Genomic DNA, 21,682 nt, shown 5'->3' on the forward strand with positions numbered 1-21,682 from the left:
GACACCAAATCTATCAAAAAAAAAACCCCTGCTCAAGATACAGATTGTTGAATATTCACATGTCCATTTTGGCTTCTTTGGAAATAGTGAGTGTATGGACAAAGTTTCATTCAATAAACAAAAAAAAATCTCGAAAAAACATAAGAATTAATCGAAAATATACTTTTTTAGCTGATTTATTTTAGTGTAATTTTAATGTTTTTTTTTCTAGATTTTTTTATTTTATACTTTTTGAATTGTCGAAAAAAACAGGCATATTTCTTTCAATTATAAATAGGATTTCACAGCAAACAAGTAAAAAGTCTACAAAAATGCGAAAGTAAAATTGCATGCAAATGCATGTAAAACATTTTCGCGAGAAAAGTAATGTAAAATTACACACTGATTGTTCAGTTTTTTTATGTACACGTAAATTTTAATCCAAGACAATATTTCAATTCTACGGGATTTCAACCCACCCCAAACTGATGGCATCGCCTTAGCCCACACGACTATTATGCCGTTGAGCTAAAGTTTTGAAATTTAGAAAAAATATATAGTTTACGGGGTTTATGGATGTCCCTCATATACTAGAACTTAAAGTTGAATTAGAGATTTTTCCATTTGAATCAATGTATACCGTTTTAATGTTGTGCAAGCTTCAAAAGATGAAATATTTTTTCCACTTCAGCGCGGTTGACATATTCGATATTGGACGGGCACGCATTCCTCGCAAACACATGCACGAAAACTCACACATATATGCAACGCACTGTTTAACCCTTCAATATTGGAATTTCAATGTGAATTCCTCACATCACATGAATCTGAAAACTCTTCCGTTACTGCCAAATAAGAGTCCATAATTTTGAACTATTTCTTCGAAGCTTTAAGCGCATAATTTTTAATATGTATTCAAAATTAGAATTGAATTCTTCAATTTAAAAAAATGCATCAATTCAAAAAGCATTAAAAATTTCTCAGAATCCTTGCAGGTTTTCCTACAATTTTGTCCTTTTTCTTTCTGCCAAACTGCTCTTTTTTTCCTACTGGCGTTCTCTTTCTACCATATTGTGAACATTGTGATGCTGTAACAGACAGACATCCCGCCCGGCGGTGTCTTGCCCTCTTCGGCAAGATCCTTTTTTTCTAGCAGGGCGCTGTGACTCTGTGTGTGTGTGTTGGTGAGAGGACCCCAAACCCGAACCCCAATCGCAGGTCTCGTCGTCGTCGTGCTTCACTGTTTGTGCACGACGACTAGAAGGTTGGAGCTTGGAACTCGATATCGCGGTAGTTTGTGGAAGGGTTTCGTCTAAACGAATTTCCACATGAAAATTAGTTACTTAAAAAAAATCTTTGAAAATCTATAGAAGACAAAGTTAAAGAGCGAAAATATGGTTGAAAAAATTGTTTTAAATAATTTTAAAGATGCTACGTTTAATTTTCAACTGACTTCAATTTTTTTTTTCATTCTAAAATTGGATTGGTTGTACTGATTTTTCTAAAAATAAACGTAAAAACCAATCATAGCATAATAGGAATTAATAACTGGGAGCAGAAAAAATCCACCAGAAACTGATTCTAAATACCATGACAGTCGTCCATGTTTGGTCTCTACCATCTCTACGGTACTTCCGGGGACAAGGATAGTGCGTCCATCTCGGGAATTCCCGGGACAAAAATCCCGGGATTTTCCCTAAACCGGGAATTCCCGAATCCCGGGATTTTTGATATTTTGTCCCGGGAATTCCCGAAATTGAAAAAAAAATCATTTTTTTGGTCAGGAAACTCAGATTTGGTTGTGGAAATAGATAAGCAGTTGAATACTTAGTAATCGATAACATTTTTAAATCATTAACAAATTTGTATTCGGCATATATCATCATTTATTTGGCTTATAAGGGAAAATTATTAAAATTTTAGTTTATGGATCCACAAAATGCCTAGCGCTTTAAATATTTTTCCTTAAATTTTATTTATTTTTTAAATATTTACGTTTAATGATGATTTTAAAATTGAAAAAAAAAATCATATTTTATTATTTTTCATCAAACATCGGCATCTGGAGCAATTTAGGACAATAGTAACAAATTAAGACAGCATAATGTTCTGATTTTTTTTTATTTAACATAACAATTAGTACACAAATTTTCAAATTTATTGCTCTAAAAAATCCTGTACCTATTCAGACTGCAGTCCCGATTTAGCCCAGTTGGCTGTAGTGACTTAAAGATAGTTTGTAAAATATGTTTTATATAATACATGAAATTCTAAACTTTTCTAAAATTTTACATTGGTTGGATTCATTTTATTTGTTATCGTCAAGGGTCCTGATTGTTTAAAATCAACCATTCCATTCGCGAGCACAAATAGCAGGCGACGCGATACTGCCCTGATGAATTCCTACTGTTTGTCACTTTCTCACCATTCGCTCCCGAACACTCTCGCTGTTACTCTCCTTCTCTCTCTGATCGGCTCAGTCTCCGAACGGCTCAGGCAGGCCGAACGTCACCGATCACTCTGAACTGAACACATTTTTTCTCTGATGCGCTGCGTTATACTCATTCATTTGGGTTGCCTAAAATCAATGTTATCAATTAAATTGTGCATTTATTTTGATTTCATAACATTATAGACACCATTCAAAGAAACTTCCACCAAGAAAAAATCAAATTGATGGCAAACTGAGGGCGTGAAGACAAAAAGACTGCCGCGCTGGCATTTTGTGAGAATGGCTCTTCGCTGAGCATGGTAGTGTGTGAGTGTCGTCGAGCGACGGAGTAGGCAAAAATTTTCACGATGTATTTGTTCGCTGAGTGAACAGTTCGGGCCACTCGCTGGCTGCTTGCAAGTATCATTCGCTCATGAATGCTAGCGGGTTAGATTAGGCGACGACTGGATAGGCGATGAGTGAGTGGTTTCTGTTCATTGAACCGAAAATCAGGACCCTTGGTTATCGTTACTTGTTTTTTTTACAGTTTCAATGAAATTTGTTAAGCTTTTGTAGTCATTTCATATAAAAATTTTATAGAAATATATTAATAAGAATTTTGTGATTATTAATATGAAATAATTTGAATCACATTGGATTATAAATTATGATTCACTAAAAATCCAAAGCATAGCAAAGAACAATAAACAAACATTTTTAATATGTTTTAAACGACCTAAAAACTGCTGTTCTTGTTCAGATTGAAGTTATGATTATCACCAATTAACAGTATTGAGCTAATTCTATGATTGTAAGCTTTAAAAACATAACAAATTTAATGAAAACATAGATTTTATGACTGTTCAAAAAATTGCCCAGAATCCCGGGTATTCCCGGGATTTGAAAAATATTTTTCCCGTTTCCCGGGAAATTCATAACCCGGGAAAATTGGACGCCCTAGACAAGGATATGGGATTAGGTCGACGGAAATTGTTGATGCTCTCCTTTTTTTAAGAGGGCAAGGGAAAATTCCCACGGCATTCTCAAATAAGTTTCACCTGAAATTGGACAACAACATAATTTCAACCTTTTGAAAACTTAGACTCTGCTTCCAAAATTTGAAAATATTGTATTTGAAAGATCTTTCTGACATCGGAAATCGATCGCAAACACTCATTTGACACTCAGAAAACCACATCGTTTTTCTTTCTGAGATAGGCCCTATTTTGGGCCCACTAAGCAAATCGCACTTTTAATTTGATGCATTCTCAAAGGCTGCTATAGACAACCTAGCTTATATTACACAAATAAGTTGTTTTTTTTTAAAATGCTAATGCTCGTAATTAATAACATTTGTGACAAAAAAAAAAATACCTCATATCGTTGTATGAGCCAGACAAATTAAAACATGTTTTACCCCTATTTTGGGTCTATTGCTCCTAGGATCCGATCTTCAATGTGCCTATTTTCGACCTACCTTCTAGTTGGTTGAAAGCTTTGCACGTGGTGATTTTTTTTGAAACTTCTTCAATGGCCTTTGAAAAGGGAAAAAGTAACTTTAAGTAACAATTTAAGAGATTTGGTGGCAGTTTTCTCTCATTTTTGACCTATTTCGCAACTAGCAATTTGCCAAGAAAAAAGTGAAGAGTGATATATTTATTGCTTAAATTTTTAATTTAAGAGGAAAATAATGTCAGCATTTTCATGAGGAAGATTTCTGCCAGATTTAGTGAGATGCACAGTTTAGTTAAATTACGTTTTGTAGACCCAAAAAGTGACAATACCCTTCAATTGGTCCAAATTTTAATTTTATGTTTTTTGAGCCAAATTTTTTTTTTTGCAAAATATTATTTTCTAAAATTTATAGCTTGGCCAAAAGAATTTTTATCACTTGTCTCAAAATATGGCATTTAGTTATCAAAAACATGTAAAAAAGCAAAATTGCAAGTTTGCGTGATTTTTGTGATTAAACGTTAAATTAAAAAAAAATGTTTTATTGTTTTTTTTCTCGAATTCTCTTTGCGAAAATTGTTTTTTTTTGTGCCGTGTTTAGGAGTTTGTTTTAAGCAAAACGTTAACCTTTTTTGTTTTATATTTTTCTTCATTATTTTTTATATTTTGATAAGCATTTATCTTTTTTTGATTTTTTTTTATTGGTGGTATTAGGCTTCTTCTAATACTTTTTTTTATCATTTTTCTAGCATTTTTTTTACACAGAAAAAAAATCATGGTAATATTACGTCTGGGAAGGGGTACATTTTTTATGTCAGAAAAAAGGTGTAATTTTACCTCTGAAAATGTGTAGTTTTATCAATTTTCTGGTGTAATATCACTTTTTCAGTCTAAATTGAGGTAAAATTACATCATAAAAGAGGTAATATTGAACCTTCCAAAATTACAGCTTCCAAATTTACATTATTTTTTTCTGTGTATTTATTCTCATGTTCTTCACGTTTTTTTGCCTTCCTCACTGAGGTAAGGCTATAATCCTGCTCTAAAAATGAACTTTCTATTAAAAGCTCCTAGACCCACCTTCATGTATACATATCTACTCAGAATCGAAAACTGAACAAATGTCTGTGTGTGTGTATGTGTGTGTGTATGTGTGTGTGTATGTGTGTGTGTATGTGTGTGTGTATGTGTGTGTGTATGTATGTATGTGACCAAAATTCTCACTGAGTTTTCTCAGCACTGGCTGAACCGATTCTGATCGAACCAGTTGCATTCGACTTGGTTTAGGGTCCCATACATCGCTATTGAATTGTTTGAAGTTTCGATAAGTAGTTCAAAAGTTATGCATAAAAATGTGTTTTCACAAATACCCGGATCTCAATTATATGCATGTAAACGATGTCCGGATCCATCATCCGACCCATCGTTGGTTAGGTAATTGAAAGGCCTTTCCAATGAGTCCAAAACATTGAAGATCTGGGAACCCTGTCTCGAGTTATGACCACTTAAGTGATATTTATGTACTTTTTTGAAGCCGGATCTCACTTAAATGTATGTAAACTATGTCCGGATCCATCATCCGACCCATCGTTGGTTAGGTAATTGAAAGGCCTTTCCAATGAGTCCAAAACATTGAAGATCTGGGAACCCTGTCTCGAGTTATGACCACTTAAGTGATATTTATGTACTTTTTTGAAGCCGGATCTCACTTAAATGTATGTAAACTATGTCCGGATCCATCATCCGACCCATCGTTGGTAAGGTAATTGAAAGGCCTTTCCAATGAGTCCAAAACATTGAAGATCTGGCAACCCTGTCTCGAGTTATGACCACTTAAGTGATATTTATGTACTTTTTTGAAGCCGGATCTCACTTAAATGTATGTAAACTATGTCCGGATCCATCATCCGACCCATCGTTGGTTAGGTAATTGAAAGGCCTTTCCAATGAGTCCAAAACATTGAAGATCTGGGAACCCTGTCTCGAGTTATGACCACTTAAGTGATATTTATGTACTTTTTTGAAGCCGGATCTCACTTAAATGTATGTAAACTATGTCCGGATCCATCATCCGACCCATCGTTGGTTAGGTAATTGAAAGGCCTTTCCAATGAGTCCAAAACATTGAAGATCTGGCAACCCTGTCTCGAGTTATGACCACTTAAGTGATATTCATGTACTTTTTTGAAGCCGGATCTCACTTAAATGTATGTAAACTATGTCTGGATTCATCATCCGACCCATCGTTGGTTAGGTAATTGAAAGGCCTTTCCAAAGAGTTCAAAACATTGAAGATCTGGCAACCCTGTCTCGAATTATGACCACTTAAGTGATATTTATGCACTTTTTTTTTTTTGAAGCCGGATCTCACTTAAATGTATGTAAACTATGTCCGGATCCATCATCCAACCCATCGTTGGTTAGGAAATTGAAAGGCCTTTCCAAAGAGTCCAAAACATTGAAGATCTGGCAACCCTGTCTCGAGTTATGACCACATAAGTTATACATTGTGTTCTTTTTTTCTGGATCTAAAAAAATGATGAAACCACTCATATACCCATTTTTGGTAAAAAGTGAGGAAGGCATCAACCACATAGGTGGATTAAGTTAGTTTTTTAACATAAATTTACTTATTTTGACATAAAAAGAAGGGAACATTACGTCGCTTGTGTGCTATCTTGTGAGACGTCTGCTGTAAAAAGATAGGACTTGTCACAAGAGAGCACACATGGAGCAATTAGTCAAAAACACAGCCAAAATTGATAAAAAAAGGAAGGTGTAATTTTGGAAGGTTGAATATTACCTCTTTTATGCTGTAATTTTAACCTCAATTTAGACAGAAAAAGCGACATTACAACAGCAATGTGGAAAAATTACACATGTTCAGAGGTAAAATTACACATTTTTTTTTTGACATAAAAGACGTACCCCTTTCCAGATGTAATATTACCATGATTTTTTTTCTGTGTTGTTTAAGATTCAAATTTAGTCCAAAAATTATTTTTTGGTGAATTTTCAGACTCTTTTAGAGGCAAGGTTTAGTGTTAGAGGCAGGGTTACCAGATAAATCGAAGAATGCTAGGTTTTTCAAGTTTCAGTCAGAATGAAGCTTTTTTTTCTGCCAATTTCGAACATCTTTTTGATTTAGATAATGAAGTTTTTGAAAATCGAGGAATAATAAAATATAAATTTGAATGGAAATTTTACATTTTTGAGGCCAAAAATCAATGAAATGAATTTGCTTTTGTATTTTTTTTAATGTGAAACTCAAACTATGTCGGAAGTTCCTGTGTTTCCTTGGTTTTTTTTTTCTCAAACTTGATTCCTATAATGATTTGCTTGAAATTTGACGAATTCAGCTCAAACAGTACTCGTTCGATAACTGGGTGTTGTTCAACTGGACTGCTTTTTAACTGGGCACTTTATAACTGGACTGTAGGCTAGTTTAAAAGCAGAAAAGGTATGCTCTGGAAATATTTCTGAGTAAATACCTGTTCACCTCGTCATTTTTCGGTTAGCCGCATTTTGTAACTGGGTTCATAATTTTATATTTTAGAATTCTTCTGTAATAGTTTTAGAAGCATTTTGTAACTTTTTTTTTTATTTGGGTAAATTTCAAATTTAATGTTAATTTCACGCTGTTTAACATTTTCTTAATTTATTGCAAATATTTTCCTTTGTTGAATTATAAAATTCCGAATTACCGAATTCCGAATCATTTTCTAGTGGAAATAACGTCTGAAGCGGAAAACCAACAAAAGAAAAATCCCGTTCCAACCATTCCTCCACAGGTCCTGGTCCTGGCTAGCAACTCACATCTCGATCCTTCCCCACGAAAGCGTTGAGCATTTTGCAAAAGTTTCCAAACGTCGTTGAATCTCGCCGTCGTCGTCGTCGAAACTCATTTCAGCTCAACCAGAAACGAGAAGCTCCCCACAGCATCATCATCGCCATCGCGCCCAAACCCAAACCACCCAAATGGTATCGATTTTCTTGCTCCCCTCCCCTGCCGGTGGTCCCCCGATTTCCAGCTTCCGGCAGGTCCTTTTCTGCCTCTCCTCTTTTGGGTACGAGTTGAGTTGAGTCTGAGTCTGGGTCTGGGTAGTCTGCAGTTCGCAGTTTTTGCCTTCCTCGCCCTTTCCGCTGTGTTATCCTGCTTGGGCGACTCCCGGCCTGGCCTGGCCTGTCGACATCATCGTCATCATCGTCATCGTCAGTGGAGTTTAGAGCTTCGGAAAAGGTTATTCAGTTGGCAACAGCAGCAGCAGCAGCCTTCGTGCTGGAAACTCGGAATTTGGACTGCAGTCAGTCAGTCTCGAGGATTGGGTTTGGTTTGGTGTGTGTTGGAAATGCTGAATAGTTTTGGCAAAAAGATTAACAGCTCAGCTTTTGGAATTAATTTTTACAATCTTAACTTTCTTTATATTTTTTTTAAATATGTAGTGAAGTACTTGGTCCGCAAGATTTCACAAATGGTGGTTTTTGAAAGTAAAATCTTTATCAGAAATATATTTAGAATGTTATTTGAGAGAACTTTCCAATACATCTAAAAAACGAAAACGAAAAAAAAAAACGAATAATTGGAGTTAAATTTGAAGAACTTTTTTGTAGGTCGGACATTGATAATTTGGAAATAAATGATCCATGTCCAACAATTTCATATGAAAGGCTCACAATTGTTCAAGTGTTCTTTGGTTCGTTTAGTCATTTGTGTGGTCATTAGTGTAGGAATCAAGTTAAAGTGGTTCCAAAATTATTTTTTTGAAAAGTTCATTTCTAGAGTTATTTTTTTTTTTTGAAAAAAAAAAACCCTATAATCTATTGTCATATAAAAGACAATAGATTATAGAGTCTTTCAAAAATAATAATCTTGATTTCTTTTTGACGTTTTTTTAAAACAATTTTAATCTTTTTTTTAAGCGCCAACATTTCTTATCATTTAAACGAAAATTTTAATACCCAAAAATTCATAGGGGACCATCCATAAACCACGTGGACACTTTAGGGGGGGGAGGGGGTATGGCGATTATCCACGATCCATACAAAAAAGTTTTTTTGTATGGAGAATTGTTCACGAGTGGGGGGGGGGGGGGTGTTTTTAAGCTACTGGAAAAGTTCAATTATTTTTCCAAGGAAACTCTTAATCAATTTTGGACCTTTTTTAATATCAAGTTTTGTTTTGTGGAATTACTGATTAATGAGAGGAAGGCACCAACAACATCAATGTGGATTAAGCTAGGTTTTTTTTTCAAGTCTAACATTTGAAAAGAGCTTATTATATTCTTATTTTGGACATTTTGAAAGATTGAAAGATATGGACAATTTTATCCCGAATTACTGAATTATTATTTAAGACGTTACATAAAATTAAGCAGAAAAATCATTTTGCAAAAACATTTAAAGATTTGCTGTTGTACTATCGAGAAAAGGATTACTCCGGATTAATTTATCTAGGTTCTACAATATTGCAAATTATTTTTGAATTTTAAAATTAAGCTTAACTTTCAGAAATGTCTAAAATAGATAATTTTGCATGTTTCTCATTTTGGATCAAATTATTATTATTATTTTATATTTTTCGCAAAAGTTTTAATTTTAAAATCGGACCAATAGTTTCCGAGATATTGTAAGTTTAAAATACAGACTTATTAGGTGACACTTGAAGACATTCATTTTCATCGATTCGAATTCTTCTTTGTGGGGCTGTATCTCAGAAACAAATTGCTCGTTATTCTAAGTTCCAAGTAGAAAATTGTAGGAAATTTTGTAAGCTTTTCAAACATATTTTTTCATGGGTGCTTTCTTTCAAGATGTCTAGAGTTTTTTCTAAAGGTCGTATACTGCCCATGTTCGCATAAATGTCCCATTTGCATTTTTGTCGATTTTGACTTAAATATTGGAATAGCTTCGTTTGTTGTGTTACTTTAACCTACATTAATAATATTTACCACTTTGTTCCAAAAATTCAGTAATCAACGACACATTTGTTTGTCCCATCGGAAAAATGTTCAAATATGTGTCCCATCGTGATAATGATCACAATCCTGTCCCTCTACAAAATATTATGTCCTGAACATACCTTTCGGATTCTCCAATCTTTTAAATATAGTCAGCAAATATACAGACAGGCCATCTTGAAGGGTTTTCATCCATTTCATAAGACCTTTTTTAAAAACCAGAAATATTTTTTAAATGCAAAAAAAAATGAAAGAAAATCGAAAAATTTATACTTGCAATTAGCTATTACATAAAATCGGTACATTTCAAGCATTTTTTCAAAGGTCTATAAGCTTTTTTGTTTCATATGTTTGAAGGACCTTTTCAAAAAAACGAGTCTAGATTAGATCAATCAATATTTTTGATTAAATTTATTAAATATTTTCGATTGCTAAGTTGATTGCAAATTAAATATTGCTATAAGAAATATTTGAAATATTTGTTTTGTCCGGATTTTTTTATATGTTTCAAAAGCACAATTATTTTTCAAAATATCATATCTCGCTTACTTTTTCAAAAGGTCCTATGTATATAGGAAACCCATGGCGCATTGGTTGTTTTTGAAAAAGTATTCTAGATATCTTCTAAATCAGATTTTTTCCGTGTACCTTTTTCTGGAAAGTCCTAATCATAACCTACAACTTTGCACGAAGTCAGAATGTATGAAAAAAAAGTCGATTTGCGAAATCGTAGATTATCAGGCGACAATTGGTGAATTGGTGGTCTGGGACGCTAAACCGGCGTAAATTGATCGGTAGTGCTTATACATAATTCAAGTCTGATACAATCAATACTTTTTCATAATTTCGCTGCCGACTTTCTTTATCAAGATTATAAAATTTAAACAATCACACTCAACAAGATATTATTGTATGATAATATAAATTTACATTAGGGTGACAAAGAATTTTTTCTTTTAAATCTTAAGGCTGGTACAAATTTTATTTAAATTTTTTGTCCCCCCCCCCCCCCCCCCTTCAATGTTGGCCCGAAAAATCAGGGGGCAAAAAAATATTTTTTCAAAAAACTTCAATATTTTATGAAAATTTAAGTGCAATTAGTTAAAATCAATTTAAAATGAATGCCCCTGCGTTTAGAATCACTTTTAGCATGTTTGGGTTGATTTAAAAATCTTTTGAATTTTTGAAAATTTGCGATGTCTACTATTGCTTAAGTTTTTTTTTCGCTAAAATTTTTTGTTTTCGTCAAATTTTACATTTTTTGAAAACCCCCCCGACTCCGGCCAGAGCCGAGGGACAAAAACTTTTAAAAATATTTGCATCGGCCTAAGTATCGTATTTTTCGAAAATACTAAAATTTGTGCAAAAGTTGGTATTTAAAAAAAACTCTAATAAATTTAAAAAGCATACTAAATTTCATCTCGTCTCTAATATCCATATTGCAAATTTTTAAAACTTTGGTATTTTCGAAAAAATACGGTATTTCGTGACAATTTTAGTATTTAAACTCTAATAAAGTGAAAAAGCCTACAAAATTTCGCTCCGTTTGAAACCCATATTGCATTTTTTTGGAACATCTGAGTATTTTCAAATATATGGTAATTTAGGTAAATTTTAGTGTTTAAAAAACAACTCTTATAAAGTGAAAAAGCATAAAAAATTGCGCTTCGTTCGATACCAATATTGCACATTTTGAAAATTAGTAGGACCTTTTCAAAAAAGACTCTAGATTTCATCAAAAATATTGTCAAGAAAATATTTTTGATTGCATATTGAATATTGTTTAAATATTTTTATTATTTTATTTTATTATTTTTTTTTTGCTTTAAATATTTTAAATATTTTTTTATCCGGATTTTTTTTATATTTTTCAAATAATTTTTTTTAATTTCATCTCTCCTGAACCAGATTTTGCACCATCACGTACTATAGCTCAAAAGATATCTTTTTGGACCCCTGATTTATGCAGTAAAATTTAAAAAAAATAGTTAAAAAGTATTTTTTAAATTAAATTCATAGTCATAAAAATCTAATTTTTAATATAAATTTTTTGTACAATAAGCCGTATTTTTCGAAAATACCAAAATTTGCGCAAATTTTAGTATTTTAAATAAAAAACTCGAATGAATTTAAAAAGCACACGAAATTTCTTCTCGTTTCATATCGGTAAAATCGGTATTTTGTGACAATTTTAGTATTTAAAAAAAATCTTATGAAGTGAAAAAGCCTACAAAATTTCGCTCCGCTTGAAACCCATATTGCATTTTTTGGAAATTTGAGTATTTTCAAAAAAAATGGTAATTTGTGTAAATTTAGTATTAAAAAAAAACAACTTTTATAAAGTAAAAAAGGATACAAAATTGCGCCTCGTTGGATACCCATATTGCACATTTTGAAAATTTGTAGGACACTTTCAAAAAAAAAAAAAAAAAATACAATTGTTTCTCGACAAAAAAATTAGCTATGAACATTGAACACTATTTTTTCATCCTAATGAATGACAGACGGCGTCACCTTAAGCGATCTTAACCGGACATCATCCCGCCCGCCGCTTATTTGGGCTCGTCCTTAATCGTTACAAAACATTGCCCGTATCGTGTCTTATACGGAGGAAAACCCAGCCAGCGACTCGCACCAAAACACCAAACAGCGAGCGAGGGGGGGCCAAACCATCAATTAATTCATTAAAAAGCACTTGCCTGCACTTTCCCCCTCGCCACCGCCTTTCTTCCTCCACCCCACCAGACCAAATCAAAACAACCCGCTCCACCAACCGAGCGAGAGAGAGAGAGCGTCCTCGACTAAACTCACACATACTTGCACGCGGGAAAAAGGGATTCCTGACAAGTGCAAAAGCTCACTGATTCCTAAAAGAAGGGAAGAAGGTTGTGGGGAGGGGAAGAAAAGCTCTTGCAAAGTTGTGCATGTGTTTGTATGTGTGTGTGTGTCACACAGGACTTGGTATCGATCCTGTGCGCTACTTTTGCGAGCCCCACCACGAACATGTGTGTGGTTGTGTGCGTGAAGGAAGAAGGAGATTTATCAGTCAAACTATTACCACTACTAACTCAAAAAGGGTGGCCCTTGATTATGTGTGTGTGTGTGTTTTCAGTAGAAAAGAGGGGAGGTGGGGGTTCGATGGGGAGACTGTGTGACTCAAAAACAAAACCACCCTCTCGTCGTCCTGTCTGAAAATGGCAGCTGCTGCAGGACTTGTTGTTGTTGTTGTTGTTGATGCTGATGTTTGTTTTCATCATTTTAACTCGAATTTTCTACTTAATTTTTGTTCAATGCTTTTATAATTATTTACAAAAGAAATCGTCAATGGATTCATTCTTTTTCGTATTTTTTTCATTTGGCCTCAACTTTGCACATCACCTTCGTCAAAAAAGACACTTAATATTAAACACTGCATGTACAACTTTTTGGAAACACAAAAAAACAAGTTGCAACCGACGGGAGTCAAACCCAGCACCAACTGTAAGGACTGGCGCCTTAGCCCGCTCGGCCATCCATCAAACCGATGAAAATAGCAAAGGATAAACGCATATGAACAATTCTCTACCAAAACCGGAAATGGATTTTATTTGTATTTTTTGATTTGGCTCAAACGTTGTGGGGGCCTTCCCTATGACCAAATAAACTATTTTGTGTGATTGGTTCACCCATACAAGTCTCCATACAATTTTGGCTGCTGTCCATACAAAAATGGTATGTAATAGCCTGTCCCATTTTGAGGTCATGTCTTGGAATTTTAGGTGCTCACTTCTTAAATGGTAGATTATGATGTTAGGAACAATGTTTTCTTAGACAAGAAAAAATAATAAAATACTTTTTCGCACCCCCTAATCGATTTACTGAAAAAAGTCACTTTTTTTTAACTTTTTTTTGAAATAGGCTTGTAATTGTTATTTAACTTAAGTAAATTAGGATCGCTTTATCTTAGGATGATAGGTAAGAGTCTAAGGTACAAGATGTACTATCCAAATATGACCAAATTCAATGTTTTTCCGAAGTTTCAGGAGGTTTTGTGTCGAAAAAATTGCATTTTTTCAATTTTTTTTTCAAAAAAGCTCATTTAATTTTGGGTAAACGATTTTTGCCAGTAATCAAAGTATATGGAGCTTGTAGAGAATTTTCTCACGAACATTTTTCTCTAAGAGACTTTTGACTTTCGTCACTCCTGAGCCGAGATATTCAAGTTTTATTGAGAAAAGAAAATCCAATTTTCAAAAAACCCTCAATTTAATTATTCATGGCTTACTGATTGCTCTAAAAACTGCATGCTAAAGACTTAGAGGTTAAGTAAGACTTTCTTTATGTAATTTTGGCTTCTAATTCTTATTCTGGAGTCAGATTCCATGTAGATACTAGTGGTTCTGAGTTAAACACGATTGAAAAAGACAGCTGTAAAGTAGGAATTATAATTAATATCTGCAGTCTTTTTTGACAAAGGGGGCTATGTTTTAAGGAACTTAAAAATGATGTTGGGAGAATGCATATTTCGACAATCAAAGTAAGCTATGCTAAAAGGAATCAAAACATTCTGTTGTGTTGTGTTTGAACACGTGTAAGCTGTGTTTTGAGTTCGTTACATTTCTTCAAGTTACTCATCATTGCTCAAACTCAGTTTTGATTAATTTTCGATACAGTTTGTTGAATCTTGTTTCAATAGGTAAGTTTTTGTGATTAAAAAATCATCATAATATTTTTTTATACTTGTCTATTGATTATAGTAACTATGCCTAAAACTAAGCCGCTAAAACGAGAATGTAAGAAAGATTCGAAGGAGCCAGATTACTTCATTGGACATCCCCGCCGAAAGCTCGCACGTGATCACTTGCCTTCAAAGCGAGAGGTTTTGTCGTATCTGAGGTTTTTGAGAAACGATGCATTGAGGCAATTCACTTGTTGCATTGGCGAAGTATCCAACACCGTACGATCTTTTTGGGAAACTAACGGTTTCCCATCCATACTGTTACGGAATGTATCGCGTAAAGTGAAGTCTCTTCAGCAGCAACTAGACGCCGCACGTAAGCACAAATCATCTGCGAAGTCTCAGCGCTTTAAGGATAGCCTCGATGAGCTATTCGACATCTCTCATGCTGAAATTGATGATCAAATCGCCAACGATCCTCAGCGTTCTGCATTCTGGAAGAAGCAACAATGTGCTGGAGAACCACTTTTGTTCGGCAAACTGATCGACAAGGCGACGCATGATGCAGAACAACCAAAAGAAAACCCAGCAGAACAACCCGACGAGATCCCGCCAACCATTGAGTCTACAGTTGAGCCGACCATTGACGATTGCGAAGGAAGTGAAAAAGGTAATGATTCAGATTTTGCGCTGCAAGCCTCTCCAGCTCTGGCAAGGAAGAAAGCGAAACGGATTGCCGTCCTGAATAGTGTAGTGGTTGAAAATCTGGACAGAGAAAAAGTTTCCAACCGCGGTGCTGTTGGGCTGGTCGCATCTGTGGCATCAGCTTTGGGACAAGATGTGAAAAATCTCTCTTTGAGCAAGAGTACTAGCTGTCGTAGACGAAAGCAGGTAATTTTCATTCACTATTTTTTATTTGTAGTTAGTTAATTAAAATTTATATGATAGGCGCGCTCCCAGATTCTGGATTCGGTTAAGGCGTCCTATGACAGGAATAAGGCGCTCACCGTCCATTTTGACGGGAAACAGCTTTTGCAGAATCGATCCAAACGGGAAAAGATTGCAGTGGTTGTGACTGGCAATGGAATTCCGGAGCAAATACTGGCCGCAGAGTTCATCGAGGATGGCACCGGCCGAACGATTGCTGAGTTTGTGTACAAATGTTTGCAAGATTGGGATCTAACCGGTACAATCAAGGTAAAAAGTTATGACACCGCTAAAGTTAACTCCGGAATACGAAACGGTGCCGCTGCGATCCTGGACAAGCTTTTGGGGAGAAAGCTTCTCGATTTTCCGTGTCGCCACCATATCTACGAACTGATTTTATCGTGTGCATTCAGAGTGTGTTTCCCGGGCAAGACAACTGCACCTGACGAAGTTTTGTTTAAACCATTCCGCGATCAATGGCATTATTTGGATCATACTGAGTACGAGCCCTATGAAGGAGATGCGATAACGGCAGATGACAAGCAGAGACTTCAATCTATTTTTGAAGAATTGTTGCAGAAGAACTACATTCGCCGAGATTACGAAGAACTCCTTCAGTTGGGCTTGATGTGTGTATCTGATGAGTGTAATTATTCGTTCCGGATTCCAGGGGCTACTCACCACGCGAGGTGGATGAGCAAAGCTATATATTGCTTGAAGATGTACTTGCTGCGCGGACAATATCCCGGCGAAGATGGCTTCCCGGAACAGCTGAAGAGATTCGTTACATTCATCTTGAAGGTCTACCTTGAAGGTTGGTACAAAGCACCGCTGGCGACGTCTGCACCAAGAAATGATTTGGAATTTCTGGAAAAACTGGACAACTACCCTGATCGTGAAATTGGAGAAGCAACGTACGCAAAAATGGTAACACATTTGTGGTACCTATCGGACATTAATATTGGATTGGCGTTTTTCGACCCGAAGGTCTCAGATGAAACCAAAAAAGAAATGTTTTCTCGACTGACGATCAAGCGTGACCGGCGGGATTCTCATAAACTGGTTAAGTTTGGAAAGATTTACAACGTAGCAGAATACGTTTCGCAGAATACCCTTGATTTCTTCAACATCTTGCGGATATCAACAAGCTTTCTATTCTTGGATCCTGCATCGTGGCCTACAAACGAGCACTTCATCGAGGGGCAACAACTGTGTGAGTCTCTCAGCGTGATCAATGACTGCGCAGAGAGAGCAATATCGATCTGCAGTACTTATAATAACGTTGGACCCAAAAGTGATTGCGAAAAATCCGAACTAATTATCGCGGTCGCCAAAAATCGAAGAGAACAAAATAACTCGTCCAAGAAGAGTGTTGGCGATTACGTCGCTCAGCAGAACGAAACTCAGTAACGTATAGTTTTTAGTTTCAAATAAACATAAAAATCGTGAAATTTCGTAGTTTCTATTCAAAAACAAAGCTCATAATTTTATGGATAAGTATATGTGTTATCAAGTTTTTCTAATAAATTTTCTTTCGCTTATTTTATTATATATTTTTTTCAATCGTGTTTAACTCAGAACCACTAGTATCTACATGGAATCTGACTCCAGAATAAGAATTAGAAGCCAAAATTACATAAAGAAAGTCTTACTTAACCTCTAAGTCTTTAGCATGCAGTTTTTAGAGCAATCAGTAAGCCATGAATAATTAAATTGAGGGTTTTTTGAAAATTGGATTTTCTTTTCTCAATAAAACTTGAATATCTCGGCTCAGGAGTGACGAAAGTCAAAAGTCTCTTAGAGAAAAATGTTCGTGAGAAAATTCTCTACAAGCTCCATATACTTTGATTACTGGCAAAAATCGTTTACCCAAAATTAAATGAGCTTTTTTGAAAAAAAAATTGAAAAAATGCAATTTTTTCGACACAAAACCTCCTGAAACTTCGGAAAAACATTGAATTTGGTCATATTTGGATAGTACATCTTGTACCTTAGACTCTTACCTATCATCCTAAGATAAAGCGATCCTAATTTACTTAAGTTAAATAACAATTACAAGCCTATTTCAAAAAAAAGTTAAAAAAAGTGACTTTTTTCAGTAAATCGATTAGGGGGTGCGAAAAAGTATTTTATTATTTTTTCTTGTCTAAGAAAACATTGTTCCTAACATCATAATCTACCATTTAAGAAGTGAGCACCTAAAATTCCAAGACATGACCTCAAAATGGGACAGGCTAGTATGTAAATATTCAAACAGCTGTAACTTTTGAGTGAATTTTCTGATCAATTTGGTGTCTTCAGAAAAGTTGTAGGTATTGTTGAGGACTTTTGAAAAAAAAAAAAAAAATAGGAACACGGAAAAAAAATTGCAGATTATTTAATCAACTTTTCATTTACTAAAACTCAATTTCCCAAAATACGTATTTTTTTATTTTCGAGATTTTTTGATATGTTTTAGGGGATCCGTAACTTTTGAGCTATAGAGAAACATGGTCAAAAAATCTGCCGCCGAGTTATGAATTTTTGAAAAAATAGTGATTTTTGGAAAAAAATTAAGTTTCAAGCAAAAACAAGTTTGACATTATTTTTTAATGCAAAATTGAATTTGCAATCGAAAAGTACTTTACAGATTTTTTGATGAAGGGCTCCGTTTTCAAGATATAGCCACCGAAAGTTTGATTTTAGCGAAATATTTGCAGTTTTTCAATTTTTAAAAAAAAGATGACCATGAGTGACCATTTCCAAAAAACATTTTTTTTTAAGTTCAGAAATTTGCTATAAAATTGTCTAAGAGACTAACCAGCACGGCCAACTCGGCGCTGTGAAAACTTCAGTTCAGTTTTTTACAGAGGCGAGTTGGCCGTGCGGGTTAGGGCGCGGACTTAGTAAGCTAGATGTAACTATCGCAGGTTTGATATTTTTTGGGATTACAGATATTTTTTTCCAACCGTCTGCCAGATGTAAATTTACATATTATTAGGGGTAAAATTACACCTTTTTTCTGACATAAAAGATGTACCCCTTTTTAGATGTAATTTTAACATGTTTTTTATTGTGTACCTCTTAGTTATTTGTTGTTTCGAAATTTGTCAAATAGTTGCAGCTGTCTAAATTCTTATGCGCCCTTTTCAAATGTTGCTCCAGAAATAAAAAGTGTATTTTGTTGGATTTCACTTTTTTACAGATTATTTATGTACACAGTAAAAAAATGGTTATATTAGTTCTGGGAAGGGGTACATCTGTTATTTCAGAAAAAATGTGCAATTTTACCTCTGAAAATGTGTAATTTTAACACTTTTGTGGTGTAATGTCACATTTTCAGTCTAAATTGATGTAAAATTGCAACATAAACGAGGTAATATTCAACCTTCCAAATTTACATAATTTTGTACTGTGTAATATAACAAAAAAGGTAATATTTAACCATCCAAATTTTAAACCTTCTAAAATTCAACTTCTTTGTTATGTGTAGCCAAGTTAGACCATTGCAAATATTTATCAAACATTTTGTCTCCCTTTTCGAAGTTTTCGCGAAAATCAGTACTACCACAAAAAATGTGTAAATTTGGAATAATTTTTTATCACTATAAGTTGAGCTTCTAAAATAGTTCTTTTTGTTATTTTCGATGCATATTTATTAGTTTTAATTTTTATTTTTTATGGGATTTTTTTTAAATATTATGCTCAAAAAAATTTCAAAAACTTTTGTAATAGCTTAATCAAATTTGCAATCGAAAATAACTTCTCTTTTGGAGTTAAAGTCACTGTTATGTTAAAATTTTCTAAATGAAATGATTTTTTTTAAATGAATTTATGAAGGCAAGCCACCCGTGAAAAAATATTTTTGAAAGGATGAGATATTTTTTTACAGCCCCACATAGAATTCGAATTGATAAAAAGTGGATTTATTTCCCAAGTATCACCTAAATCGAGTTCGATTTTCAATGTAAAAAAGTAAGCTTATATGAAATTTTCTGATCATTTCAACGAAAACCGTTTAAAATATTCAAATCAAGCATCACTTTTGAAAAGGTCTAAACTAGCATAATTTTCCCCATTTCATATTGCAGACCAAATTTCAAATTCTGAAATTGAAAATGCGCCATTGCATTCCAATGCATTGATACACCACAAACATAAAAGTGGCCAGGCCCACTGCGTAATGTTTACCGCAGCGATGATTCGTTGAACGGTGTTGAGCTTGAGCACTAGTGTTCAAGCAACACCACAATTCTGAATCTACAGGGGAGGAAGAAACGTAACAACACTTTTTTTTAATATGCAATTGCCAACAAAAGAAATTCAATAAAATTTAAGTAATCACTTCATATTGTCTAAATATCTTTCTGTTTGTTCTCCCATCTTATTTCGCAGGTTTACTATGCCAAAAAGAAACGAAGAGCTCAACAAACCCAGGGCGAGGACACGTCCCACAAGAAGGAACGGAAGCTGTACAACGACGGCTACGACGACGAGAACCACGACTACATCATCAAAAACGGCGAGAAGTTTCTCGACCGCTACGAGATCGACTCCCTCATCGGTGAGTTGGTTTTTTTTATCATTGATTTGAGATTTACAATTAATAATTGTTTTTTTTCGAAATTAAAGGCAAAGGCAGCTTCGGCCAGGTGGTCAAGGCGTACGACCACGAGGAGGAGTGCCAGGTGGCGATCAAAATCATCAAAAACAAGAGACCCTTCCTGAGCCAAGCACAAATCGAGGTGAACCTGCTGGAGATGATGAACCGGGCGGACGCGGAGAACAAGTACTACATCGGTAAGGAATCCCTTTCTTCGACGGTTCGACAATTGAAGTAATGACACTTTTTTTTCTGATGCAATTTGCAGTCAAGCTGAAGCGGCACTTTATGTGGCGGAATCATCTCTGTTTAGTATTCGAGCTGCTATCCTACAACCTATACGACTTACTGCGCAATACGAACTTCCGCGGCGTGTCGCTGAACCTGACGAGGAAGTTTGCCCAGCAGCTGTGTACGGCGCTGTTATTTTTAAGTTCACAAGGTGAGAATTCCTTTTTCGCAGAAACAAACTTTATTCTAATCAAAATTACTGCTCTTTTCAGAATTAAATATCATACACTGTGATTTAAAACCAGAAAATATATTATTATGTAACCCCAAACGGTCAGCAATTAAGATAGTAGATTTTGGCAGTTCATGCCAACTAGGACAAAGGGTGAGTATTCAAGATCGGATCTAAGACAACCTCTTAAAGCAACTCTCCCCCTTTTCCAGATATATCAATACATACAATCACGCTTCTACCGGTCGCCCGAGGTGCTGCTGGGGATCCCGTACGACTTAGCAATAGACATGTGGTCCCTCGGGTGCATCCTGGTCGAGATGCACACCGGCGAGCCGCTCTTCTCCGGCTCGAACGAGGCCGACCAGATCAACAAGATCGTCGAGGTGCTCGGGATGCCCCCGAAACACATCCTCGACCAGGCGCACAAAACTCGCAAGTTCTTCGAGAAGCTCTCCGACGGCAGCTACGTGCTCCGGAAGACGCAAAACCAGCGCAAGTACAAGGCGCCCGGCTCGCGCAAGCTCCACGACATCCTCGGCGTGGAAACGGGCGGCCCCGGTGGCCGGAGGCACGGCGAACCCGGCCACAGCGTGTCCGACTACCTGAAGTTCAAGGATCTGATACTGCGGATGCTGGACTACGATCCGAAGACGCGCTGCACACCGTACTATGCCTTGCAACACAACTTCTTCAAGCGAACGTCGGACGAGAGCACCAACACGGCGAACACGGCCATCAGCAGCAGCTCGCTCAGCACGAGTCCGTCGGTCAGCAGCAGTACGGCGCAACAACCCCTGCAGCAGCAGCAGCAGCAGGACCCAAGCAGTCACGGTAAGGCGTTACTTTGAGTTTTGTTTGTTTTGTTTTTTACAACGCTTTCGTTACACCCACAACACACCACACGCTGTTACTACCAACAACTACTAACCATCATCATTCAATGTGTACCATCTGTCTGAACTAGAAGAGTGCGCGGTGTTGGAGACATTACTTCACCTGGTCTAACGTAACATTGTTTCTAGAATTTGTTGCTTTTGCTGCTTCACCAACGAAATTAACTCACCCTAATAGCGTTACTAACATTCCGTACTAATCAAATTTGTGTTCTTTGAAAAACTGAAAAAAAAACTTCAGATCAGTCATTCACCAAAGGCACCACTGGCTTTTGAGCCATGCATAGACGAAATATCTAAGTAAACAAAATTATTCCCCATATCTTAGTCTACCGCAT

General features: G+C 35.5%; 2 protein-coding genes across 5 annotated transcripts in view; both read left to right on the plus strand.

The window, feature by feature from the left end:
* LOC120423534 (serine/threonine-protein kinase minibrain) overlaps nt 1–21,682 on the plus strand; it is a 109,887-nt gene that overhangs the window by 78,415 nt on the left and 9,790 nt on the right. For all 4 annotated transcript variants that reach the window (XM_039587384.2, XM_039587391.2, XM_039587396.2 and 1 more), the window contains 5 exons: nt 19,778–19,946; nt 20,015–20,182; nt 20,254–20,427; nt 20,489–20,601; nt 20,661–21,282. In XM_039587384.2, coding sequence (XP_039443318.1) covers nt 19,778–19,946; nt 20,015–20,182; nt 20,254–20,427; nt 20,489–20,601; nt 20,661–21,282 — 1,246 coding nt within the window. The remainder of the gene's footprint in view (nt 1–19,777; nt 19,947–20,014; nt 20,183–20,253; nt 20,428–20,488; nt 20,602–20,660; nt 21,283–21,682) is intronic.
* On the plus strand, nt 13,545–17,632 carry LOC120423555 (uncharacterized). The gene is made up of 2 exons (XM_039587406.2): nt 13,545–15,367; nt 15,425–17,632. Exons 1-2 carry the CDS (start codon nt 14,561–14,563, stop codon nt 16,811–16,813), a joined length of 2,196 nt encoding a protein of 731 aa, XP_039443340.1. The 5' UTR covers nt 13,545–14,560; the 3' UTR covers nt 16,814–17,632.

The sequence above is a fragment of the Culex pipiens genome, chromosome 3, assembly GCF_016801865.2.
Source record: "Culex pipiens pallens isolate TS chromosome 3, TS_CPP_V2, whole genome shotgun sequence".
In the NCBI taxonomy this organism is placed as follows: Eukaryota; Metazoa; Arthropoda; class Insecta; order Diptera; family Culicidae; genus Culex; species Culex pipiens.